General features: G+C 35.2%; 4 protein-coding genes across 6 annotated transcripts; 3 read left to right on the top strand and 1 right to left on the bottom strand.

The window, feature by feature from the left end:
- The first annotated feature begins 3,091 nt into the window (after positions 1-3,091).
- LOC108988522 (pheophytinase, chloroplastic-like) lies at positions 3,092-10,285 on the top strand. 3 transcript variants are annotated; one of them, XR_004801544.1, is made up of 7 exons: positions 3,092-3,320; positions 3,914-4,682; positions 5,287-5,513; positions 5,782-5,973; positions 6,075-6,231; positions 8,924-9,030; positions 10,271-10,285. XR_004801544.1 is itself a non-coding variant. In XM_018961808.2 (6 exons), exons 2-6 carry the CDS (start codon positions 3,930-3,932, stop codon positions 6,647-6,649), a joined length of 1,563 nt encoding a protein of 520 aa, XP_018817353.1. In that variant the 5' UTR covers positions 3,092-3,320; positions 3,914-3,929; the 3' UTR covers positions 6,650-6,744. The 3 variants fall into 3 exon arrangements, 2 of the variants coding, with proteins under 2 accessions (XP_018817353.1, XP_018817360.1); XM_018961808.2 differs by lacking the exons at positions 8,924-9,030; positions 10,271-10,285 and adding an exon at positions 6,416-6,744; XM_018961815.2 differs by lacking the exons at positions 8,924-9,030; positions 10,271-10,285 and adding an exon at positions 6,416-6,744 and having other exon boundaries at positions 3,884-4,682.
- Positions 7,407-10,808, top strand: LOC108988507 (structure-specific endonuclease subunit slx1). The gene is made up of 3 exons (XM_018961777.2): positions 7,407-7,965; positions 8,924-9,030; positions 10,271-10,808. Exons 1-3 carry the CDS (start codon positions 7,739-7,741, stop codon positions 10,462-10,464), a joined length of 528 nt encoding a protein of 175 aa, XP_018817322.1. The 5' UTR covers positions 7,407-7,738; the 3' UTR covers positions 10,465-10,808.
- Positions 10,809-10,942: 134 nt separating this feature from the next.
- LOC108988496 (probable long-chain-alcohol O-fatty-acyltransferase 5) lies at positions 10,943-12,886 on the bottom strand. Its single transcript, XM_018961770.2, has one exon. The coding sequence runs from the start codon at positions 12,620-12,622 to the stop codon at positions 11,378-11,380; it is 1,245 nt and encodes a 414-aa protein (XP_018817315.2). The 5' UTR covers positions 12,623-12,886; the 3' UTR covers positions 10,943-11,377.
- A 3,750-nt stretch (positions 12,887-16,636) lies between these two features.
- On the top strand, positions 16,637-18,574 carry LOC108988485 (serine/threonine-protein kinase-like protein At3g51990). The gene has a single exon (XM_018961761.2). The coding sequence runs from the start codon at positions 16,864-16,866 to the stop codon at positions 18,310-18,312; it is 1,449 nt and encodes a 482-aa protein (XP_018817306.1). The 5' UTR covers positions 16,637-16,863; the 3' UTR covers positions 18,313-18,574.
- Positions 18,575-21,485: the final 2,911 nt, after the last annotated feature.

The raw sequence follows: 21,485 nt of genomic DNA, 5'->3' as shown, positions 1-21,485 counted from the left end.
TAGAATTCATTGACTAGTATTCAAATGATACAAAGCTAGCTAGCTGTATTAAAACTTTCTGAAAGATCATGTAAATATTCTCCTTTTTGAGATCCACGGCTAGAACATGATCAAATGGTCAAAACATCTCATCTTCTTCAGCGAATAGATCGTATTATTCAGTACTATCAGAGAAAGTTCAGGGAAAATTAAGGGAATCTTTATGAAGCTGCGCGCAACCTGCAGTGGTAGTAGGACTACACACCGGCCCATTAATTCCATCGTGTCTGACACGAAATGAATTAAACAGCAACATATAGCATACCATGACTTTGATGTCCTTATAAGGACCACGCATAGTACTAATCAACACTTTGAAACTTAGAACGTCCTCGTTCCAAATTAATGCTAAAATTGGCGCATATAGTACTCCTTATAATTTCCCTTAATTTTACCAGTTTGGAGACTTCGGTAAACGATTAACAGTAGTATTGTGTGGCTGAAACACGACCAGACCGATCAGTTGGTTGGAACGACGACCAAGAAAACCCATTAAGGACTTTAATCAACATGCTGCGCGCATGTTAGCAGCGCCGAGAGAAGCTAGCTGACGTGAATGGAGGGTTATTTGCTACGAAGCTGTACGTCGTGTGATTATAAGTTAAAGATCAAACAAAGACCAGATGCTTGAAGCTTATAGCTAGCTAGTATGTATATGCATGCAGTGCTTAATTCTCACGGTTTAATTGGACTTTGGTAAACGCCATTTCGGAAAGACCATTTCCCAATTTGACTGCAACAAATTAATGTTGCATCATGCCGTACTGGTTAGGGCAACGATTATATACACATGAGATCCATTGTAAATGAATTTGAGTTGTTGTTTTAGGCCAGGCTTGACTTGTCATGTTTAGGTAATTAATTGGTCTTTAATTTGGTTTTATGTCAGTCCCACGGTAGTTGCTTGAAACCACTTTTCAATCTAACATTTGACATATTGGCTGCATTAATTAATGAATTATATCTTGCATGCAGCAAGGGTTTGTGATCAATTCAAACTTCAAATTAACAAGAGTACTTTGAAATTATTAAGACCGAGCTGGAATTCGTCATGCTTTCTTTCCATGATACAGTTTTTAATTGTTCGGATATTGTTCAAAGTTAGATCAATTTGATTTTATGGTAGATCATCATGATGAAGCTCATCATCATGTATTCACTTAATTCCCTCTTGCAAATGGATCGAAGAACTAGTTGTTCTATGGGTACTTGTCCTGTAAGATGGCCAATATATAGATCAAGATGGAAGAACTACTATAACACTACTCATGTTATTAAAGTAATAAATAAAGTTGAAGGATCACCATGCATGGCAATTCAATGATTTGGTTTTATATATATTTTTTCGGTTTTAATTAACTCTAAACTCAAATATAGATTCAAAGTTTTTTAGAATTGATCAATTCTAAGCTATAGTTTCAACTTGATTTGAGAGAAACGTTTGTGACCTTTTACTTACTAGATCGATCTCTTCTGTATGGTTTTCAACGAGGTCGATATTATTACGAGCAATGTTAGATACATATTTTAAATAGATAAATTTCAAGTAAGTATTTTGTAGAAAAGTGAATCTTATATAAAAAAAAAAGAATAGTTTTTTTTTCATTTTTTAAAATAAAGTTTACTTTTTTATAAAAATTTGTGCTAGATTTATCTATTTAAGACTTTTATAAATTATTTTATTATTATTATAATCCCTAGGACATCTCAATTGCTCCATCTTACTATTTTTAATTATAAAAAATAAAATAAAATTCAATAAAAGTTGAAGGTATGAGTTGAGGTTCTTAAAATTGATTGGTAGAACTGAGGACACGTGATCGGAACAGGCGTTCGAGCAAGAAGGAAAAACCGAAGCAACGAAGAGACAAAGAAGGATGGCGACGTGGCGTGAACAAGTGCTCTCTCTCCATGGGTTTTCATTCTCTACAACTGACTTTCTAGTTTCTTAATTACAATCGGCCAGATGGTAATACAAAAGACTGCCACGTCCATGCCACAATTGTTTTCTTGCCGATTTGAGATAAGATGATTTTAAATGAATTAAATAAAATATTATTAAAATATTATTTTTAATATTATTATTATTTTAAAATTAAAAAAAATTAAATTATTTATTATATTTTATATTAAAATTTTAAAAAATTGTAATGATGAGATAAGATGAATTGAGAATATTTCTATATCTAAACGAGAGCTTACTCTAATAATAGACATTATAATACATATTATTTTTATGATATAATTTTATTTAAAATCTAAATTTTAAATTTTATAAATTAAAATTTACTATCTAAGTAAGATAAATGATATATTCTATCGAATAAAATAATTCAAACATCTTGGTTGGAATGTAATATATATGTGAATGGATCGAGATGGAGCCGATTGTAGCGAACGCCGACTATTGTCTGTTTTGTCCAGAAAATACCAAAATAATTTACGCCAGTTTCAGTTCGTCCGCTTGTAATTTTGAAATTGACCTCTTGACATTAATTTGCTGGCCACATCGTAGCCGTTAGATATATCTAATTTAATTTGAGATTTAAAATCCAAACAGAATTTAAATTGACATTTATCAATTTTAATATTAATATTTATAAAAAAATTTATCAATTTTATGTATCCTTGCCTATTTCAAATAAATCAAAAATCTTGATGATAAATAATGATGAAAAATACTTGTGCATTTTTTTATTTGAGAAGTGCTATTTGAAAAGTGTTATATTTTTAAAAAGATTTCATAAAAATAAATTTATAAATTAAAATGATTTGATGTGATATGTATTTATTATATAATAAAAATAATTTTATAATTTAATATATCATATTAAATTATTTTAATTTATAAATCTATTTATATAAATTTATATGTAATTAAAACATTTATATATATTTTTTTTTATAACAAACATTTATATTTTTAAAAACCCTCATCGTCCAATTGTAATGTAATAGAAAACTACAAAACAAGGCCGAAAAAAAAAAAAAACAAAAGTACAAAACAAGGTCAATAATTCAATGTACAAGCACATCACAGCAATCCTGGACTTTCCTTTCTCTGTGGGGGATTTTTGGTAACTGACGTTCACGCAAAAGTTTCTTTTTAGAAATTCCATATTTTTTTTCCATGGCTTTAATAGGAAGTTGAAGCTTTCAAGCAACCCAATTTCTCTCTTTTGTCAGAATCTCCTAAATACTTGGAGAATCCTCCTAAAATACAATCTCAGATTTCAGAGAGTATCAGACTCTGATGCCACCTCTCTCTCTCAAAAGTAAAGGTTAGTAGATATTTTTCCTTCTGGTTCTTGCCGAGGGTCTGTTTGATTTGCTATTTGGAGTTGGTAATTGTAATACTAATCCCAAGTCGGTTTTTTTTTCAATATATGAATAAGCTCTTCTGTGTGTAAATAACTGTATGCTTCCTTGTTTTTTTTGGTTTCCTATGAAGTGATTTTGGGTCTGTTTGATTCGTTGATGGAGCTAGAAAGACTGAAATAGTAATTGCAAAGTTCTCTTCTTGAGTTGAGTTTTTTATGGAAAAGGAATGGAATTTGTTTTATTTTCTTTAAGTTCAAAAGACTGGAAGCATTTGCTTGGTGTGATTTAATCTTACAACTATATTTTTCAATAATATCTGTTTATACCTGTTTCTTCCCAATCTCTAAGCTTTGTTTGGTTTTTAAGAAAGAAAAAAGTTGCATGATAAAGGATGGTAAAAGTTGTATAATTTTTTTATTTTTGTTTATTTTCGGCTTTGTGCTAGGTAGATGTAACCATTTTGGAGACTGATACAACTTTAAACTTACATAATTTGATTTCATCATTCTTCTTCTAAAAACAGAAAATCATTTGCTTTGGGTGGCCATTACAGGCATAGTTTCTTTGCTATGGAAATTCTCTCGTACAACTTTGCACCACTCTCTCGTGATGTAAATTTAAGACTGGAATTGGTTCTGAAAAGCTCAAATTCACGTCATTCAAAGCTCAACTTCAGAAAAAATAAGTGCACTAAAATTCATTCCAAGTGTGGATCTTTGAGATTATGCAATTTGGATCAGTCTCTTTTTGTAAAGAAGCTCAGCAACCAGGGCAGCTCTAGTTCACTAAATATCCTTCAAGGCTTTAGAAATGTTGAATCGAAGGTCCTGAGTGGAGGATACGATGGTTATGTGATTGGTGCGGAAGATGATGCTAGAGATATTTCAGAAAAGGGGGAGTCAGGGACAAAGGTTGTAATTCCAAACTTGCCAGATGAATCCGACAGTGAATCTATTGCTCCAGTCAGTAGTTGTTTCTGGGAATGGAAGCCTAAATTCAATGTACATTATGAGAAAGCAGGGTGTGAAAATGTGAATTCCCCAAAGGTGCTCTTTCTTCCTGGTTTTGGTGTTGGTTCTTTTCATTATGAGAAACAACTAAAGGATTTAGGACGCGATTTTAGAGTTTGCGCAATTGATTTTCTTGGGCAAGGCATGTCATTGCCTGTGGAAGATCCTACTCCTAGTTCTAGTGAAGGAGGTGATACATCAGAGAGGAAAGATCATGCCTGGGGCTTTGGAGATGAAACCAAACCATGGGCAAGTGATCTTGTTTACTCTATTGATTTATGGCGGGATCAAGTTCAATATTTCATAGAACAGGTATGCTATTGGCTAAAATTTTCCACTCTTTTCTTGTTGTCACTTTACTTCTTGATGTGGTACCAAAATGAGCACTACACCGTGTATTTGGTAATTAAGTTGGTTTGACTTTCATGTTTCTTCCAATCCATATGGTCTAAATAATACGTTAAGTTCATGATAGCCTTTACATAATACTCGATCTTGTTGGTTTAGTTCATCATGGTTAATCCCATTATATTTCATCTATGTGATTTCAAACTTTTGAGCAAATCAGTGGCTGTCAATCCATCTTAATATCACTGGTTAGTTTAACTTTTATGGTAGTTCAAGTATTTTCTTCATCAGTATATGTTAGATGACAACGTCTTGTCTTTGTAGACAAGAAACTTTTTTCTTTTTTAAACATTTGTCATATCACCTGTCAAATACCATTCTCGTTACACATAATCTTTTGATAGCCATGCAGGAACCTGACTAAGAGCAAGATTTTGTTGCTATTTCAGTCAACATAGATTTAGGATCTGGAACATATTATCAACTTGGCCTGCTACTAGATTTCAGATATAGGATTGCTTCAATTTAGTTTATAACCAAGGAGAATAAATCAGTCATTCTTTTTCAGGTTATTGGTGAGCCAGTCTATATCGTCGGAAACTCACTTGGAGGATTTGTGGCCCTATATGTTGCAGCATGCTGTCCTCATTTGGTGAAAGGTGTAACATTGCTTAATGCAACCCCTTTTTGGGGATTTCTACCAAACCCCATAAGATCTCCTCGACTAGCAAAAGTATTTCCATGGGCCGGAACATTTCCCCTGCCTTCCATTGTGAGAAAGCTCACAGAACTTATGTAAGTTTAAGTAATTGTTTGGATCACCTGGTTTCTGTTTTTGGGATACGTTCCTGCATTTCACAATCAGATACCAGGTGATTTGAGATGCAACGCTAGTTTACATAAACTAGCGTTGCATCTCAAATCAATGGACATCACATCATCTTATCAAAAAAATTTCCGCTAGTGTGGAGTCTAAGGCTTGAAAAATGAAAATTTTGGAATTTATATGTTCAAACTCTATTGACTAACAGCATCTTCATTTTTTTTTTTTGCGAGACTTCAGTTGGCAAAAAGTAAGTGATCCTAGGAGTATTGCAGAAGTACTCAAGCAAGTTTATGCAGATCATTCAACAAATGTTGACAAGGTGTTTTCTCGTATACTTGAGATAACACAGCATCCAGCTGCTGCTGCATCATTTGCCTCAATCATGTTTGCTCCTCAGGGAAAATTATCTTTTAGGGAAGCTTTATTAAGGTGAATATTACAAAGGATCAAGCTGCTACACATTTCTAGTGTCTTCTTTCCCCCTTTTTTTTGTTCAAAGTTATGGATTTCCAGTTCATTTTTATCTGTAGATCTCACATGAACAATGTACCAATCTGCCTCATGTATGGAAAAGAAGACCCCTGGGTGAGACCTGTCTGGGGGCTTCAGGTGAAACGGCGGGTGCCTGAAGCTCCATATTATGAGATCAGCCCAGCTGGTCATTGTCCTCATGATGAAGTCCCCGAGGTATGTATCTTGTTGTATAGAATAGTCACAACTACTAACTGATGCTTGTCTTCTCTGGTTTATTTAACTATTTTTTCCAATTTAAGTTGGTCGAACAAATAGAACCTTGTTTATTTGTTTATTTTTGGAAGTTAATCCTTTTATTTTGTGGGAGCTTAGACTAGTAACCGTTTGTTATCAACAGGTTGTGAATTATTTATTGCGCGGGTGGATAAAAAATCTAGAAACCCAGGGTTCAGTTTCATTACCTCTGCTTGATGATGGAGAAAATGAAAATGCCCTGTGCAATATTGACAGGGACTTGGAATTTGTGAGAGATGGATCAAGAAAATCAGTGAGGGTGCGTTTCTTTGGATCTAAATTCTCACTTTGGGAAACGATAATCTCTTATATCAGATTTCTCTTTGGGAAATCGTGATATTGCGGATTTGCCTTTGTCTAAAACATAAGGTGAATTTGGAAATGTACAATATTAATTCTCATATTCTTGTGTAAGTATTTATCAACTTCTCATTTGTATTCTTTAGAAGCCAAAGCTTACTTTTTATACCCAACTTCTTTGCCCCCAAAAGCCTAGAGATGGCTGCATTCGTCACAGGCAAAGAAAGCTATACAGTAATTCAATTCATTGTGGTCAGAGAAATTTAACTCGCAAGCCCTCTCGGTCACCTAAATTTCAGCAACATGAGTGCTCTTTCGTCCCAAAACTCCATTTCTTCATGTTCAGCAAATGTGCACTGCGCTGTGTGCTCGAAATTCAAACCTACATTATCAATGTTCTATTCGTCTCAAATTTCAAAAGCAGTGGTTCCTTGCAGTCCAAACACTGTTTACAATGTTTAATTCAGCACATAATAACAATGTGTATGTATTTAATGGTCAACCCATTTCATGGTTCTCAGTCTCCTTCAAAAGGAAAAGATAAGAAAAAAGCTTTAATATTGGCTTGGGTTAATTCAGATTACGGAAAACTTGTTTGATGTACAAATACTTTTTATGCTCCATGAGAATCATTTGAACTGATACAACAGCAAAACAAGCGCGCGGTTTTCATGACAGCCTATTACAAAAAAAAAAATCAAAGCGGTTTTCATGGCGGATATTCACGAGATCTTTTCAAGTTTTCATGTTATAGGTAGCATACAAAATGGAGAAAAAGTCAGTGCTGCAGCGCATATCCCAGCAAAAGTTAGTTAATTCGTTGGTTTTAAGTTTCAGTTCCCGTTTATTTTTAGCTCATATGTTGTAACTTTTTAATTAAGATATTTGTTGGAATTTCTCATCCATTATTGCGCAGTCAATTTTAGTTAACGTCTTGGTTAAACAAAAACATAGACCGACGTCTGAGGCAGCGGATGTACCTCCTCTTTCTCGTTGAGGTTCACACTTGCAAGAAAAAAAAAAAAAAAATCATTTTGAGGTAGAAAAATACAATCCCAAACTTTAACTTCCAATCGGGAAGATTCAAAGATTGACAAACTTTCCAAAGCTAGAAGTACTGCCCGAGATGGTGAGGCTGCTGTCTAGGACATTCCGATCTCTTAAAAACCCATTCCCTGATCCTAACCCATCAAAATCATCGTCATCACCATCACAATCATGCTCATCATCATCGCCAACACCAAGAGTATCTCTAGATAGATTGAGCTCAAGATCATGGTGCGTATACCTCATTCTCTCCACCAACGCCCCCATCAAAACCTACGTTGGGGTCACCACCGATTTCCATCGTCGGTACGTTCCATACGTTTTTGGCAAGATTTATTCTTTTGAAGGGTTTTTTGGTGAATTGTTGAGAATTCTCATCGGGGCAAATCTTAATTGATTTATTTTACTGCACAAAAGGGGGGTAATTCGATGTTTGTAATTTGATCGAAGATATATCAAATTCTATAATTTGATTATGTGTCTATGGCTATCTAATTGCTCCGCTGATAATGGGTTCGACTGAGTATGTTGAATTGAATTAAAAAAGCAATCTTTAAAATGTCTCATTTTGTTATTTTGATTGTATCTCATTAGATACTGTGCATGCATATGCTCTTATCTGTAATTGATGCCTGAATCTTTTAAAATCTTGAAGTCGTTTACAGTTTTTTTTAGCATGTTGATTTGGATTAACAAATAGTCATATACTCTTATCTGAGTTTGACTAAAAAAATTGTTGGTATTATGCTAAAATTCAGATTTTTTTCCCTTTAATGCTTATTAGTACTTTTGGAAACCTTAAAAGATTTGTAAGGTTGTTCTAACCAGAAAAATTACTTTCCTTAGGAGCTTCTTGTGCCTCCCTCCTACGGTCCACTTGTTACCTCTACTTCTCTTTGTATTCAGGTTTCTTTTGTGCAAGTGTTGGTGTTTGCCAGCTTATTAGCAATTATGGCTTTGTATACCGTATGCCTCAGACGTGCATAAGCAGTGTGGCATTTTCTATCAATATTTATTATAGGGGAAAAATAAAAGAGTAAGGGAATTTTTTTTTTTTTTTTTTGGGGGGGGGGGGGGGGGGAGATGTATAAGAGAGGAATTAGTCACGGGTGTTCTGCAGCTACTTCTGCTTGCAAAAGGTTTACCTTCCATTTCACTCAATAGTTGCAAATTTTGCTTCTGTTAGCTGGTTCAGAGCCTATTGTCATTCATATTAGACAAGTCTCATCAATATTCGCTTTAACAAATGGAACTTTTCCTGCAGTCTCAAACAACATAATGGTGAACTTAGAGGTGGTGCAAAAGCATCTCGGGCAGGAAGGCCATGGGTATGTGCATGCGTTATCCGGGGCTATAAGGATCAAAGCGAAGGTATCTTAATTTGCAGAAAGCAAGTTGCTAACATTCTGTGAGTTTATGCTGTCTCATAAGTGTAGAATTTGAAAAAAATCTTGTGAACTCTTTGACGTTCTTGGTTCTATTGTTTTTTTTTTTTTTTTGTTGGTTTTACTTCTCTTTAGCCTCATTTTCTTGGGATTTCTATTATCATCTCATCGAATTCCATACATTTTTATATATAATAATAAAATCAACCTATTTTTGGTGCGCTGCATATTCATTCATTTATTGCTATCATTTGAATTGCATTACAAAGGTACTTGGATGGTAGTTGTCACGATGAGAAAATGAAAAAAGGAAGAAGAAAGCCCATTATGGTGGCAAAATGCTATATAGCTACTTCTACATAGTGCAACCAATTTGTTAATTGCAGATACTTTATAGGCACTAACAGTTTATGACCTTCCCTGACATCTATCATCTACTCTTGTCTTAACTTCTGGATTGAATTGCTATGACAATTGATGTCGAAATACCTGGATTGAGAACAAGAAGGTGGTGAATGGGATCCCACTTTGCCCGTGAGGGAGAAGTTCTTAACCTTTGTAATGATTCCAAGGAACTCCAACTGTAACATTGACTAATTATTCTGGATTATAAGCCCAGATATGGCTTAGAGTTTTCCTCGGATAGTTAAAGATGGTGTTTTCAAATTTACGAAACTATTTAGCAAGTAATTTGCTTAATGACAGTAAACTCTTTCCAGTGAAATCAGACATTTAGCTAGACTGTTTCTTCTTTACATCAGTGATACATTTGGGAGTAGCTGAATTCCCACTTCTTATTTGCATACTGCATACACTTGATGAAAATTTTGTCAACAAGCATGACGATTTGATTTGGCATACTGCTGATAACTAACCTGCTCTGGTTTATCAGAGAATATTGTTTCCATATTCTTTACAGAATGTAATAACATTTAAGGCCTATTATAAACTTATATTGGCTGAATATCCCCAGTTAGCTAGTTGGATATCTCTGTCTTTTTCTTTTTGAACATGCTTGTGTAGTGTTGTTCAACCAGTCCATGATCCTCTTTGTGTGCTACCATTGTAACTGTATGCATAACCCGGTTTTAGTGGATTGGAAATGTTAATATCTCATGATCATGTTCTTCTTTAGATTTTGTTTTACTTAGTTGACCAATGATATACTGTTGTTTGGGGGTGGTTGTGACAGTGCTTTTTGTTTGTTTTCTTAATCACATTTGTAGCTTGTGAGTTTGAATCAAAATGGAAAAGATTTTCGAGGAAATTGCCACGCAGAAAGGAAAACAAAGAAATTCCAAAGCATTTGGATGAGACCTCACTTCACTTGTTGCAGCATAGGCAAGCAGCTCTGAATAGAGTTAAAGGTTTGTTTGATTGCCGTCACCTAGAAATTGACTGGCAATTGAATCCTTACTGATTGGTAAAAGACATTTTTTTTTCATCTGATTTTTGTAGTTTAATAATCTAAATCAATTTAACCAAGTTAAATATAATTGTATAATTTGGAAAGATCATACGTCAACATAATGATTGATAAACGGTAAACGTTTGTATGCAGAAACCAGACCAGACTGATCAATGGTTTAATCTAATGTTCTGACCTGTCATGTTAATAAACTAGATGTGTGATTGAAATATTTTATGGGCTTCTGTGCATCTCAGATTTCTGTATGACCTGTTTTAGTGGCTAATTTTCGTGGTTATGTCATATTGACTGTGTTTTTGTTTCCATATTAATCAAAGTGTCAATCATTAAGCGCAAGTTAATTAATCTCCTTTCTTAAGATGCAATCTACTTTTTTTTTTCTTTTTTTTTTTTTTTCTTGAGAAGTAAGGATTTCAGTGCAGAATAACGCAAGCAAGCAAACATAGACGAAACCAAAAGATAATTACTCGAGTAATGGTGAAAGAGTAATGTTAAATACAGTCATAAAGTGTGCAAGTCTTGCAGAGCAATTAAAAAATGGATTTGTTTTACATAGGTCTTAAATTTGTCTACTTTAAAACTCAACGTTCTACAAACCATTTTTCAGTGATGGAAATGGTTGATCTTCTGAACTATTATTCAGCATAAGACTCGCAGAGCAAACAAAGTGTTATCCATCACAACCAAATGGTTTCACGTGCTTTGAGTTTGACAGGCCGTGAGAGTTTTTATATGCACAGATATTTTTCGTGTTTTGGGGTAGAATGCACGTATCTTGGTACTTAAACTACACTTACGAGAATGCCTGAGATGCCATGGAATAAAAAGATTCACCCGTGACAGACTTTCTTAATTGATACAACAGACAAGTTCAATTGCAGAGAGTTTCAGCTTCAATTTATCTTTAAAAAACTTGAAGGATTCTGCGAGTGACATTCTTCCAGAATTCGCCCAAGGCTGCGTACTCTTGAAATGCCCTCTCGTCAGCCTTAAACAGGAGGAACTGCGGAAAGAACAGCCAAAAACTGGTGACTATAACAAATCCGACGGTCAAGGGCCCCGAGATCAGCCAAGGCAACCGCCACCTGCTGGAGAAAAATGTCTTCGAGACAATCTCAACTATTAAACAACCACCATGGAGGATGAAGAACCAGGTTACCTCCCAAGTTGGCCTCGAGCGCCCCATGGAGTAGAACACGAGCTCGTGCATGAGCCCCGACACCAAGAATGTGGTTAAGATGGCTGGGAGTGAGGCCCACTTGCGTCCAATGACACGTGTGGCAGCATGGCGGGTGGGGTTGTATACGGTCATTCGTAGGATGTTGGTGACCATGAGGTTCCACCTCCTGCCCCAGAAGTCTTGTAGTGAGGTCGTGAGGTAAGGCTCATTGAACTGAGGCTCCAACTCCACTCCTAATAAGGCTCGAGCCAGGGCTGCCGCCACGGCTAGGATGATTTCAAGGAGGAAATAAATATGAAAGCAATAGAGAAGCAATATGACCTTTGGATGGATATGCTCACTATAGTCATAGACACGTATCATAATGGCCAAAAGGACGCCCATTACTGCATGCTTTATGGGGAATACATGGCCATCTTTAGACTTTTTGAAAGTGGGGTTGTCTTTGCTGTTGCCATTAAGATATGACATTTTTGGGGGAGAAGGGCTTGTTTTATCCCGAGTGTATTTGGGTTTCCCTGGTAGTGGTTTTGGAGGCAGAAGTTTTTCGTTTTTGTGGCCATTTAGATGCGATATTATGGGTGGGGAAGAGTCTGTTTGATTTGGGGTGTTACTAGGTATCTGTATTAAAGGTTTTGGAGGTATTTTTTGTTGGATCTTGATGGGAAAGCAACCAACAGCTACAAAGCGCCCCAGAGAGATTGATGGGTCAGAACACAGAGGGCCTTGACCAAAAGCAAAGAGTAAGAGTTTGAAATTGGCAAGCCATGAAATGAAAAATGCAGATATGGATCCAAGATGAATCGAATGGATATAGAGAGGAAGAAAAAGAAAGACGCATAAGATTGGGAGTATACAAAGCAGTCTTGTAAGACCTTTGGAGACTATCTGACTAATTGCATAGCAATAAGAAAGACATACGAAGACTGAGATCCAAACCTCTATGAACTTGTTAATCTCCCCCTCCATATATTATCTTCTTTTCAATCCTCCTGAATTTGGGCTTGCTCTTGATCCTTGCAATGTTGGAGGCGAAGAACGACTGAATAATGGGGATAATCCAAGACCAAGAGGTGGGTGAAGAAAAGTTCAATGAACAGATATGAAGAAGGCGACAGGAAACAGAATATTTTTGGTAGCAGATTGACCATTTTGCATTGCAGAAAATTAGGATATTATTATAATGCCTGCCTTCTTTAACATATGGAGTCGGTCACCAAATGAGACTTTGAAATCCAGATTTTTTTTTTTTAATCTATTTTAGCGATTGAATAATGCTACATACAGCTTCACGAATGATCAGAAGAGATGTGAAAGAAACGGAAAGGGACAGTACTCATGTACCGGCTTTGTCATACTTTGTATAAACAACTCCATGTTTTATCTGTATTTGCTCGTCTGTATTGTTAATTGACTTGTTTACTCGTATCTAATAAGACCTTATCAAGTCGAGATCTTTTGGATTAATTGACAACACCTTAATTTCTTACTAAGAGAATCAAGGATCGAATCTCTCCTCTCCCATGTATCCAAATAAAAAAGGTAAGAATTTATTATCAGATAATCTGATGAGAGTGTATGGATGACGTAAAATACTCCTTAAGAAAGTTTGGTTAATGCGTTAAAAATGAAATGTTCAAGTTGCATGGAATTATGGAGAAGAGTGGTCATTCAACAGCTAATATATAGCTAGCTAGGCATGTCATGTTGTTAATTTCACGTGGAAATAGTGATTGCCAACTAATTAATTGAATGATAATTTGGGTGTGGGCTCATGAATCAAGATGATTGATGTAGATTATTATTATTATTATTATTATTATTATTATTATTATTATTATTATGTAACGAAGCATGGTCTCAATAATTCTTGCGCATTTCACACTTCTTACACATGTATCTATCAACTACGAGAAATCAGCCATTTGAGACCCCAACGTGATTCGTGGCAAATACTTTAAAAGATTTGGGCTAAGTTTTGACTTTCAAGCACATATATTTTAGATTTTTGAATGGTATGGACTATGGAATAAGACATGTTTTTTGGAATTGTAATTTCGTAGCTGACCTTCTTGCCACGTGGGGAGTTGGTGGCTCTAATTTGGATTGGTCTGGATATCATTTACTGCCTATTATTATTAGAGGTTTTCTTCAGCTGGAAAAAATTGGTCTTCCTTGTTCATAGATTTCCTAACGAGTTTTCCTGGTACATCTTATCTTTTGTTTTATTTGTTTTTTTCTAATCAGTCCCTTGCATGTCTTTTGTGTGCAGGTTTGTTGGTTTGTCTAGGGTTGGTTTTATATAAATAGTTTTGGGATTTTTGTAAATTTAATAATATTTTGTTATCAGGACATTTTAGTCAGTTTGATACTTGGGTTTGGTTTTTCTTGTTTATAATGTATCGCCTAGATGACTTCATATAACCACAATTTTCCAATTTTCCTATGCTAAAAGTGAAAGCTGTTAATAAATTTTAGGTACCGTCTATTTTTTTTTTTTTAAATATTGAGTTTTTTGTTTATATATATATATATTTATATTTGTTTTAGGATTAGGATTTGCTTTGAAATTTTTTGGGGCTAAAAATAGTTCTAAAACTTAATTAAAGGGTATTTTGTTATTTTTGGGTTTGCTAGTGTTATATCAGAATTAGGATAATTTTTTATTTCTTTTTTTTTACTTGGAAAATTTTAAGGAGATAGATCATCTAATAAAACAATAGCCAAAGCAATATTTTTAAAGCTAAATATGAAATTTCTAAAAATATAGACCCTAATTATATAGAGTAATTCTACATACAATCGTGAAGTGCATAAACGTCGCTTAATCGTTTTGAAAAATAGTAGGATCCACATTTAAAAAAATTAATTTTTTTCATATGAGTCTCATGTTTTGTTCATTTTTTTCAAAACGATTATGCAACAGTTACACAATTCACGGTTGTAAATATATTTTCTCAATTATATATGCATCCATAATGAGTTATTTCATTCTCAAGCTAGTGTGTAGACTATAAAGCTAGCACACCATCTACATCACTTAAATTGTAAGATTTAGTTTGTGAGATCTAAATTTTAAAATTTATCTTTTAAATCAAATTATGTCATGTAATTATATAAGCACTTTATTAAGTGTGCTCTACAGTACATCGGCTTGAGAATAAAAATCTTCATACACAATTCGATGGATATGACAAAGCCCAAAACCCTAATTGTCAAAGAGAAAACTTGCAAGAATTTTTCCTACTAGTTTCTTGGCCTTTTTTTTATTATTATTTTTTTAAAATTCTAATTCTTATTAGCTTTTTGTTTGTGGATGAATATTGGCGGAAAAGGAAAACAATTTCCCGGGTGGTTCGAACAGTTATATACCAACAACTAAAAGCAACAAACAACACAGAGAAGATGCCTTTGCTTTTCATTCCAATGACTGCAATTGAAGAAACCCAGCTGCTGGGGGACACAGACCAAGAAAACCCAGATCATGGATTGCTATTCAATTCAAATAAAAAACACAGGTCTCGATGAGACACACAATCATGTGATGTGCCCAAGAACAACTTTAAAAAATCAAAGAAAAAGTGCATATAATTAATCCTAATATTCTCTATGATGTTTTTAGGGTAATAAAACTTTAAAAAAGTGATTTTTTTATTATTATTATTTTTTTTAATTTCCTTGAACTTTTCCTCTGGATGGGTGTTTATAGCTAAATCACATTGGAAGTTAAGATGCGTGTTTCAGGTTTGGTGGATGGTGTGTCGAGTGGACCAGAGGTAGATAGATGTGCCTGTTAAGGTTCTTCTGCAAGGCATCTGATACTGATTATCAATCATACTTTTGAAAAAAAAAAAAAATACATGCAAGATGAAGCACCCAACTAAAAAATAAAAATAAAAATAAGCTTGAAGGTAGTTTTTTTATTATTGAAATTAGAGAGTTAGAGTCTTATAATATTTAAGTTTTATAAAATTATATTTTCAAGTCGGTACGTAGAATGTATCATTTATAAAATTATTTTTCTTTTTTTCTTAAAAACTTAAAAATACTTTTTTTTCCCTCTAAATCCTAATCTTAAAATTATACTGTTGAATAAAATGAGGAAAATGAAATGATTGTCGCTAATATAAAAATAATGATCAAAAAAAGAAAATGATTACCATATTAAAAGAATAAAAGAAATGATTCTGCACATAAATTTTTATAAAAAAAATAGATCTTATCTTAAAAGAATATAAAAAAAAAAATCTATATTTTTATAAAGTTCTACATTAAATTTGTTTACGGTTTAGATTCACAATTCATCTCAACTCATTTCATTACTATTCATTAATATTAACTCATAAATTTTATTATTATTCATAATCAATCTTACTATTATTCACAATTCATTTCAATTCATCTTTGAATCTAAACAAGGTGATAACATTATTTTATTGAATAAATAATATATACATATAGGGACAATATTACGTAGGAAGATGCATGGCTGACGAAATAACTTTCCAAAATTCAACGCTGACGATGCTTCAAATGCAATTATTTTTTGTTGTTTGTCTGCTTGCCTCTTCTCTAACAAAAGTAATTACCATTTTCCAATCATCCGGTCAAGTCTGCACCATTTTATAGACCATATTCTCAGTAAACTATAACATTTTTTTCAATTTTCTTTATTATCATTACATTTAAAAACAAATCTCTGAAAATAACATTAAATATTATCAGCATTATTTATTTATAAAAAATTATATTTACAGTCTTTAATTATTGTTTTAACGATTTGCTCATATCTAACATTAGGATTTATTTATATTTTAAAAAAGAAAAATTAAATCATCTAATTTACAAGAATCTTTATACTATAATTTACAGTTGATAAAAATAGTAACTTTCACCATTGTGATTCCGATTAGGTGGGCTCCAAATACATAACCCTTGCAGTCCGCCACTCATCTCTCTCTCACCAACACAGACCACAGAGAAACGACACATAACAACAGTTGTCTGTTTCCCAATCCCAAAGACATCTGCAAAACCCAAAAACCTCTTCTTTCTCCCTTTCTTCCTTCTTACTCATTCTATATTTGTAATTGGCCAAAAAGAGAAATCCTTTTGATCATTGGAATTTTGACATATATCTTGTCCAACATCACTGCCTATAACTCCAAGTCCACAATCCTAAAGAAACTGAAGAGAAACGGAAACTGTCTATGATGGGATACCTCTCCTGCAAAGCTGAATCGGCCATTTCTGTCTCCTCCAACTCCCATGCTCCATCTTCCAAGTCCAAAACCGCTCACAGCCCACGACACAAGAAACCCATCAAGATCCAGCATTTTCACTACAGTGACCTTGAGGCTGCCACTAACAACTTCTCTGACCAAAAGCTGTTGGGCAAAGGCAGCCATGGCTACGTCTACAAGGCCATCCTCCACGGACGCCACGTTGCCGTCAAGAAGCCCTCTCGGACTCCCTCAGTCAAAGCCGATGTCTTGACGAGCGAGGTCGATAACGAAATCGAAATCCTGTCCAAAATCCAGAGCCCAAGACTGGTAAATCTAGTGGGTTTTACCAATGATTCTGATAATAGGCTTTTGGTGGTTGAGTTCATGTGCAATGGGACTTTGTACGACATTCTTCATTCCACAACTCGATCCCCAACTTGGGGTCGAAGAATTCGATTGGCTTTGCAAACTGCAAAAGCCATCGACATTTTGCATTCCTCAAACCCACCTGTGATTCATAGAGATATAAAGTCTGCGAATGTGCTAATAGATAGAAACTATAATGCCCGGTTGGGTGATTTTGGTTTAGCCCTTAGGTGCCATGTGGATGACTATAGGCTAAGATCCACACCTCCTGCTGGGACTATGGGGTACTTAGACCCTTGCTATGTGACCCCAGATAATTTGAGCACAAAGACTGATGTGTTTAGTTTTGGGATTTTGTTGTTGGAGATTATTAGTGGGAGAAAGGCTATTGATGTTGGGCACTCACCACCTTCGATAGTGGATTGGGCGATTCCCGTTATAAAAAAAGGGAAGCTTTCTGCTATTTATGATCCAAGGATAATGCCTCCTAAGGATTTGGTTGTGAGGAAGCAATTGGCAGTGATTGCCTCCAAGTGTGTAAGATCTTGTAGGGAGAGGAGGCCGGCAATGAAGGAGGTTGTTGAATGGCTCAGTGGGTTAAGTAAATTGGTTCCACTACATTCGTGGAACGGTTTTAACAATCCATGTATGATGGTGGACACTGTTGGAGGTCCCGTGGGATTGAGAAATGTGAATAATTCGAGAATGGAGGGTGTGGAAGGTGGGGATTTTGATGCAATGGATGGGAATTTTGGTAGGTTGTCAACCAGGCATTCCCGGAGAGTTTATTCTGATTTGGGGTTCAGTAGCAACTTGATGGAGCTTATGGCTGGTAACGATGGGGATGTTGATGGGGATGAGCTGAGTTCTAAATCAGCGAATCGAAGTTCTAAATTTGGTAGTGGGAGATATTTCCGCAGAGGGAGAAATCAATCCCAGACTCATGGATGTGATGACAATGTCTTCCGTTTGAGGCGACATCAATCTGTTGGGGGACGTTCAGAGATATTTTCTAGAGAAGACTTAACTTCAAGTTCGAATTTAGTTCTTGGGCAGCTGGGGGTGTAAGTAATTTACTACCAGAGATTCCATCTGAATGATTCTGGCAATGGAGCAAAGCCCCTCCATCTTGTAAGCCTTATCTTGTTTGCAAATTACATTGATGTAGAATTGTTGGTAGCTCATTACTTTTGGATTTTTCAAAGTTAACCTACCCCATGTTCATTCAAATCTCAATGTATTGTTATTTCCACAAGGGTACATTGCTGATGTCCCCCCCTGTAGGTTGTTTAATCTTTCTTTGTATGAAAAATCTGAATACAGATGAAAATCCTTCTTTTGGGTGGTAATCAGAATTCCATCCCTAGTTTCAAATTCCTGCAGTCAAGAGATTCTTTTGAATTTCAGTAGATAGTCTGGCTTTATTCCAAAATATAGAGCCTGCGGACAATTATTTAATTTCTAGACTTGTTGATTATTTTCAAGAGAAAAAAAAAAACAATTGCAACTCTCTATACTTTCAAATAAGTTTTCACTTTTCTAGCACCTGATGATACTGGGCAGAGTTCATCTCATACACAACAGATAAGCATGATGTTAGTGGAGCGCCTAAAAGAAATTGTGTTGGTCCATGCTATGCCCTTTAAAATATGAGAAGGATATATTCAACCAATCTGCTGGGATGATAAATGTACAATCGACAATGATGAAAAGATTAAGGGCACTGTTTCTCTAATCGATTCCTAATAGCCTTTTGAAGCCAGTATTCTTTTATCATCTGTTTAGGCATCCACTCAAATAGTCTTGTCTTCTTGATATGGATGTAACTCATTCAAAGTTATAATCCGAAGGCATCAATTCAATTGGGAATAGATCGGAAATCTTGTGAATTTGTTTAGCATGTGAATTTGAAGCAAACTGAAATCTTGCTTTTTCAACAAGTTTTCAAGTTGCTGTAATGAACCAGCACACAGTAGATATGTCATTTCCCCCTTTACAATCCAGTACTGTCAATGTATCCTACCGTAGCACTCATATATGTTAGAACCATTGAAGTGACATAGATCATGGAATTGACTGCTTATTATATGGACTGTTTATGTCTGGTGCAATTCATCTTTGGATTTTGTTTCCTTGTCATTTGTAGTATTATTTTCGGTTTGAATGAGTAGGCTAATCCATTAGAAGATCGAGTGAACCGTGAAAACTCTGTTGGCATCATACTGTTGAGGTTGGCAACCGATGTTTGACATAAGAGTTTCCTCCCTTTCTTTTCTATTCAACTGTCATCATTAAAGGCATAAATCTTAGATTTTATTTATTGATGCGCTCTGTCGGCTAAATCATTGCACTATTTTTTTTTCTTTACTCGGGTTTTTAATCTGATCATTGATTTCCTTCTTTCTTTTTCTTATATATATATATATATATATATATATTAACTCCATACAGATCTTACGATTGGAAACAGTGAGAGTTCCCTCGTGTCTATGCTACCCCTTTTAATCTCGTGTTGTTATACTATAATTGGTTAGACCCAAGCATTCCCATGTAATCATTGACTTAACATGAACAGATAACTAAGATCTAAGGAGATTAACGTATCATTATTTCTTTCTTTATATAACAATTATCTTAGATGGGTCGGATTCCTTGCTGTCTGAGTCATTAGTTAGTTATTGGCTAGTGGGTAAGGTAAGGTTAATGTTAGTTTTCTCTCTCTGAGTCCTCATCATCCGTGGTGATTGAGATTAGGTGAAGAGAAACTAACCATTTTTTTTTTTCTAAGCAAGCAAGTTTTCATTCAATAAGGAAAAGATGATATACGTGGAGGGGGTGGGGTTTCCTAACAAACGTCCAAGTATAATAACTACAGTGCAAACGTGGATGGAAAAAAGAAAAAAAAAAAAAAAAGTTTTGGGATCAATTTCTTGGTTCTCACCCATACCCTACAAAGAGGGCACCACCTTAAGAGATGGTTTTTAACAGTTCACACGGGCCGTCTTAAAAGACAATTTTTAACAATTCGCATGGCTAACCACTGTTGAAGGCGGTGGAAGCTGTGGATGCACTGCAGTTTGTTGTCTTCTGATATTTCTTGGAGAGATCCATATTCTCTTTTTCAAAATCATTGGTTAGAGAAATCGATAACATAGTAGAAAGCATGGTATCAGATGAACTGATTTACGGCGGAGCATCTGTCTTCCCGCGCACCTGTGGTGGTGCGTGAAGACCACGCGCCGATGGTTGGCAGGTGAGGTGGGACAATTCTGAAAGATCTTGAGGTTGGGGATCTGCTAGTACAACATGTGTAGCCGTTGTGAAGGCCACTCCTGGAAGCAAGCTGTGCATGAGGGTCACTCGTCAGGATTTTTGCCGCGGTTTTGTGTCGTCCCAATAGATCGGCGGCTATAGGGGTGCGTGGGGGGGCGCATGTCGATTGTTGATCGCTAGGAGTGCGGTAGATCTGACCAAAACCAAATCGGTGGGAGGGAGAGAATAAAAACACTACCATGGGTCCATGAAAGTCAAAGCATATACACAAAGCGGTATCGGAAAGGGAACGAATAGGAGGGTGAGCGGCGGAAACACTCTTTAAGAGTTTTCTAGAGAAAATGGAGTTTATCTTTATAAAATCCACAGAAGACAGCATTTTTTGAAGAGAAACTAATCATTTACAATTTTCATCTTGGGTCAAAAGCCATAGTTTAAAATGGAATGCCCCTTTCCACCATTTAGATTCCTTGCGAGGTCTAGGGAAATTAAATCCAATAATTCGGCTTTTATCCCTTGATGTATGGGTTTTGTGTCACAGAGGAATTTGATGTGTTCACTGTTCAGGGGAATGAGAATTTCTTGAATCAATAACTTTCATAAACTTCGTGATATTACAGATTTCAATCGACTTCAAGTTACATTAAAAGAGAAATTGAAGTGAGTATAGGAATCTCTATAAAGAGTCTGAATTCTGATTGATAAAAAATCTCAAAAAATGGATACCTTGATTAACTAATTATTTAGGTCCACTCTAACCCTCATTTTGAAGGAACTGTCAGGGGTCTAAAATAAAGAGCCTCAAGGATTTATGACGCTGATTGTCTTTTCTCAAATTCAAAATCAACTTGGATATGACAAATGTAGTCCGGGCAACATCTCTCCCCCTACCCGGTAAGAGATTTTAGGTTCAATACACAAGGGGGACAGGTTTTAGTACGGATACTGCTTCATTGCAGAATACCTCA

This window comes from Juglans regia, chromosome 5 (genome assembly GCF_001411555.2).
Source record: "Juglans regia cultivar Chandler chromosome 5, Walnut 2.0, whole genome shotgun sequence".
In the NCBI taxonomy this organism is placed as follows: Eukaryota; Viridiplantae; Streptophyta; class Magnoliopsida; order Fagales; family Juglandaceae; genus Juglans; species Juglans regia.
Note: the sequence above shows the minus strand (reverse complement) of the source record. Positions and strands in the feature narration are given on the sequence as shown.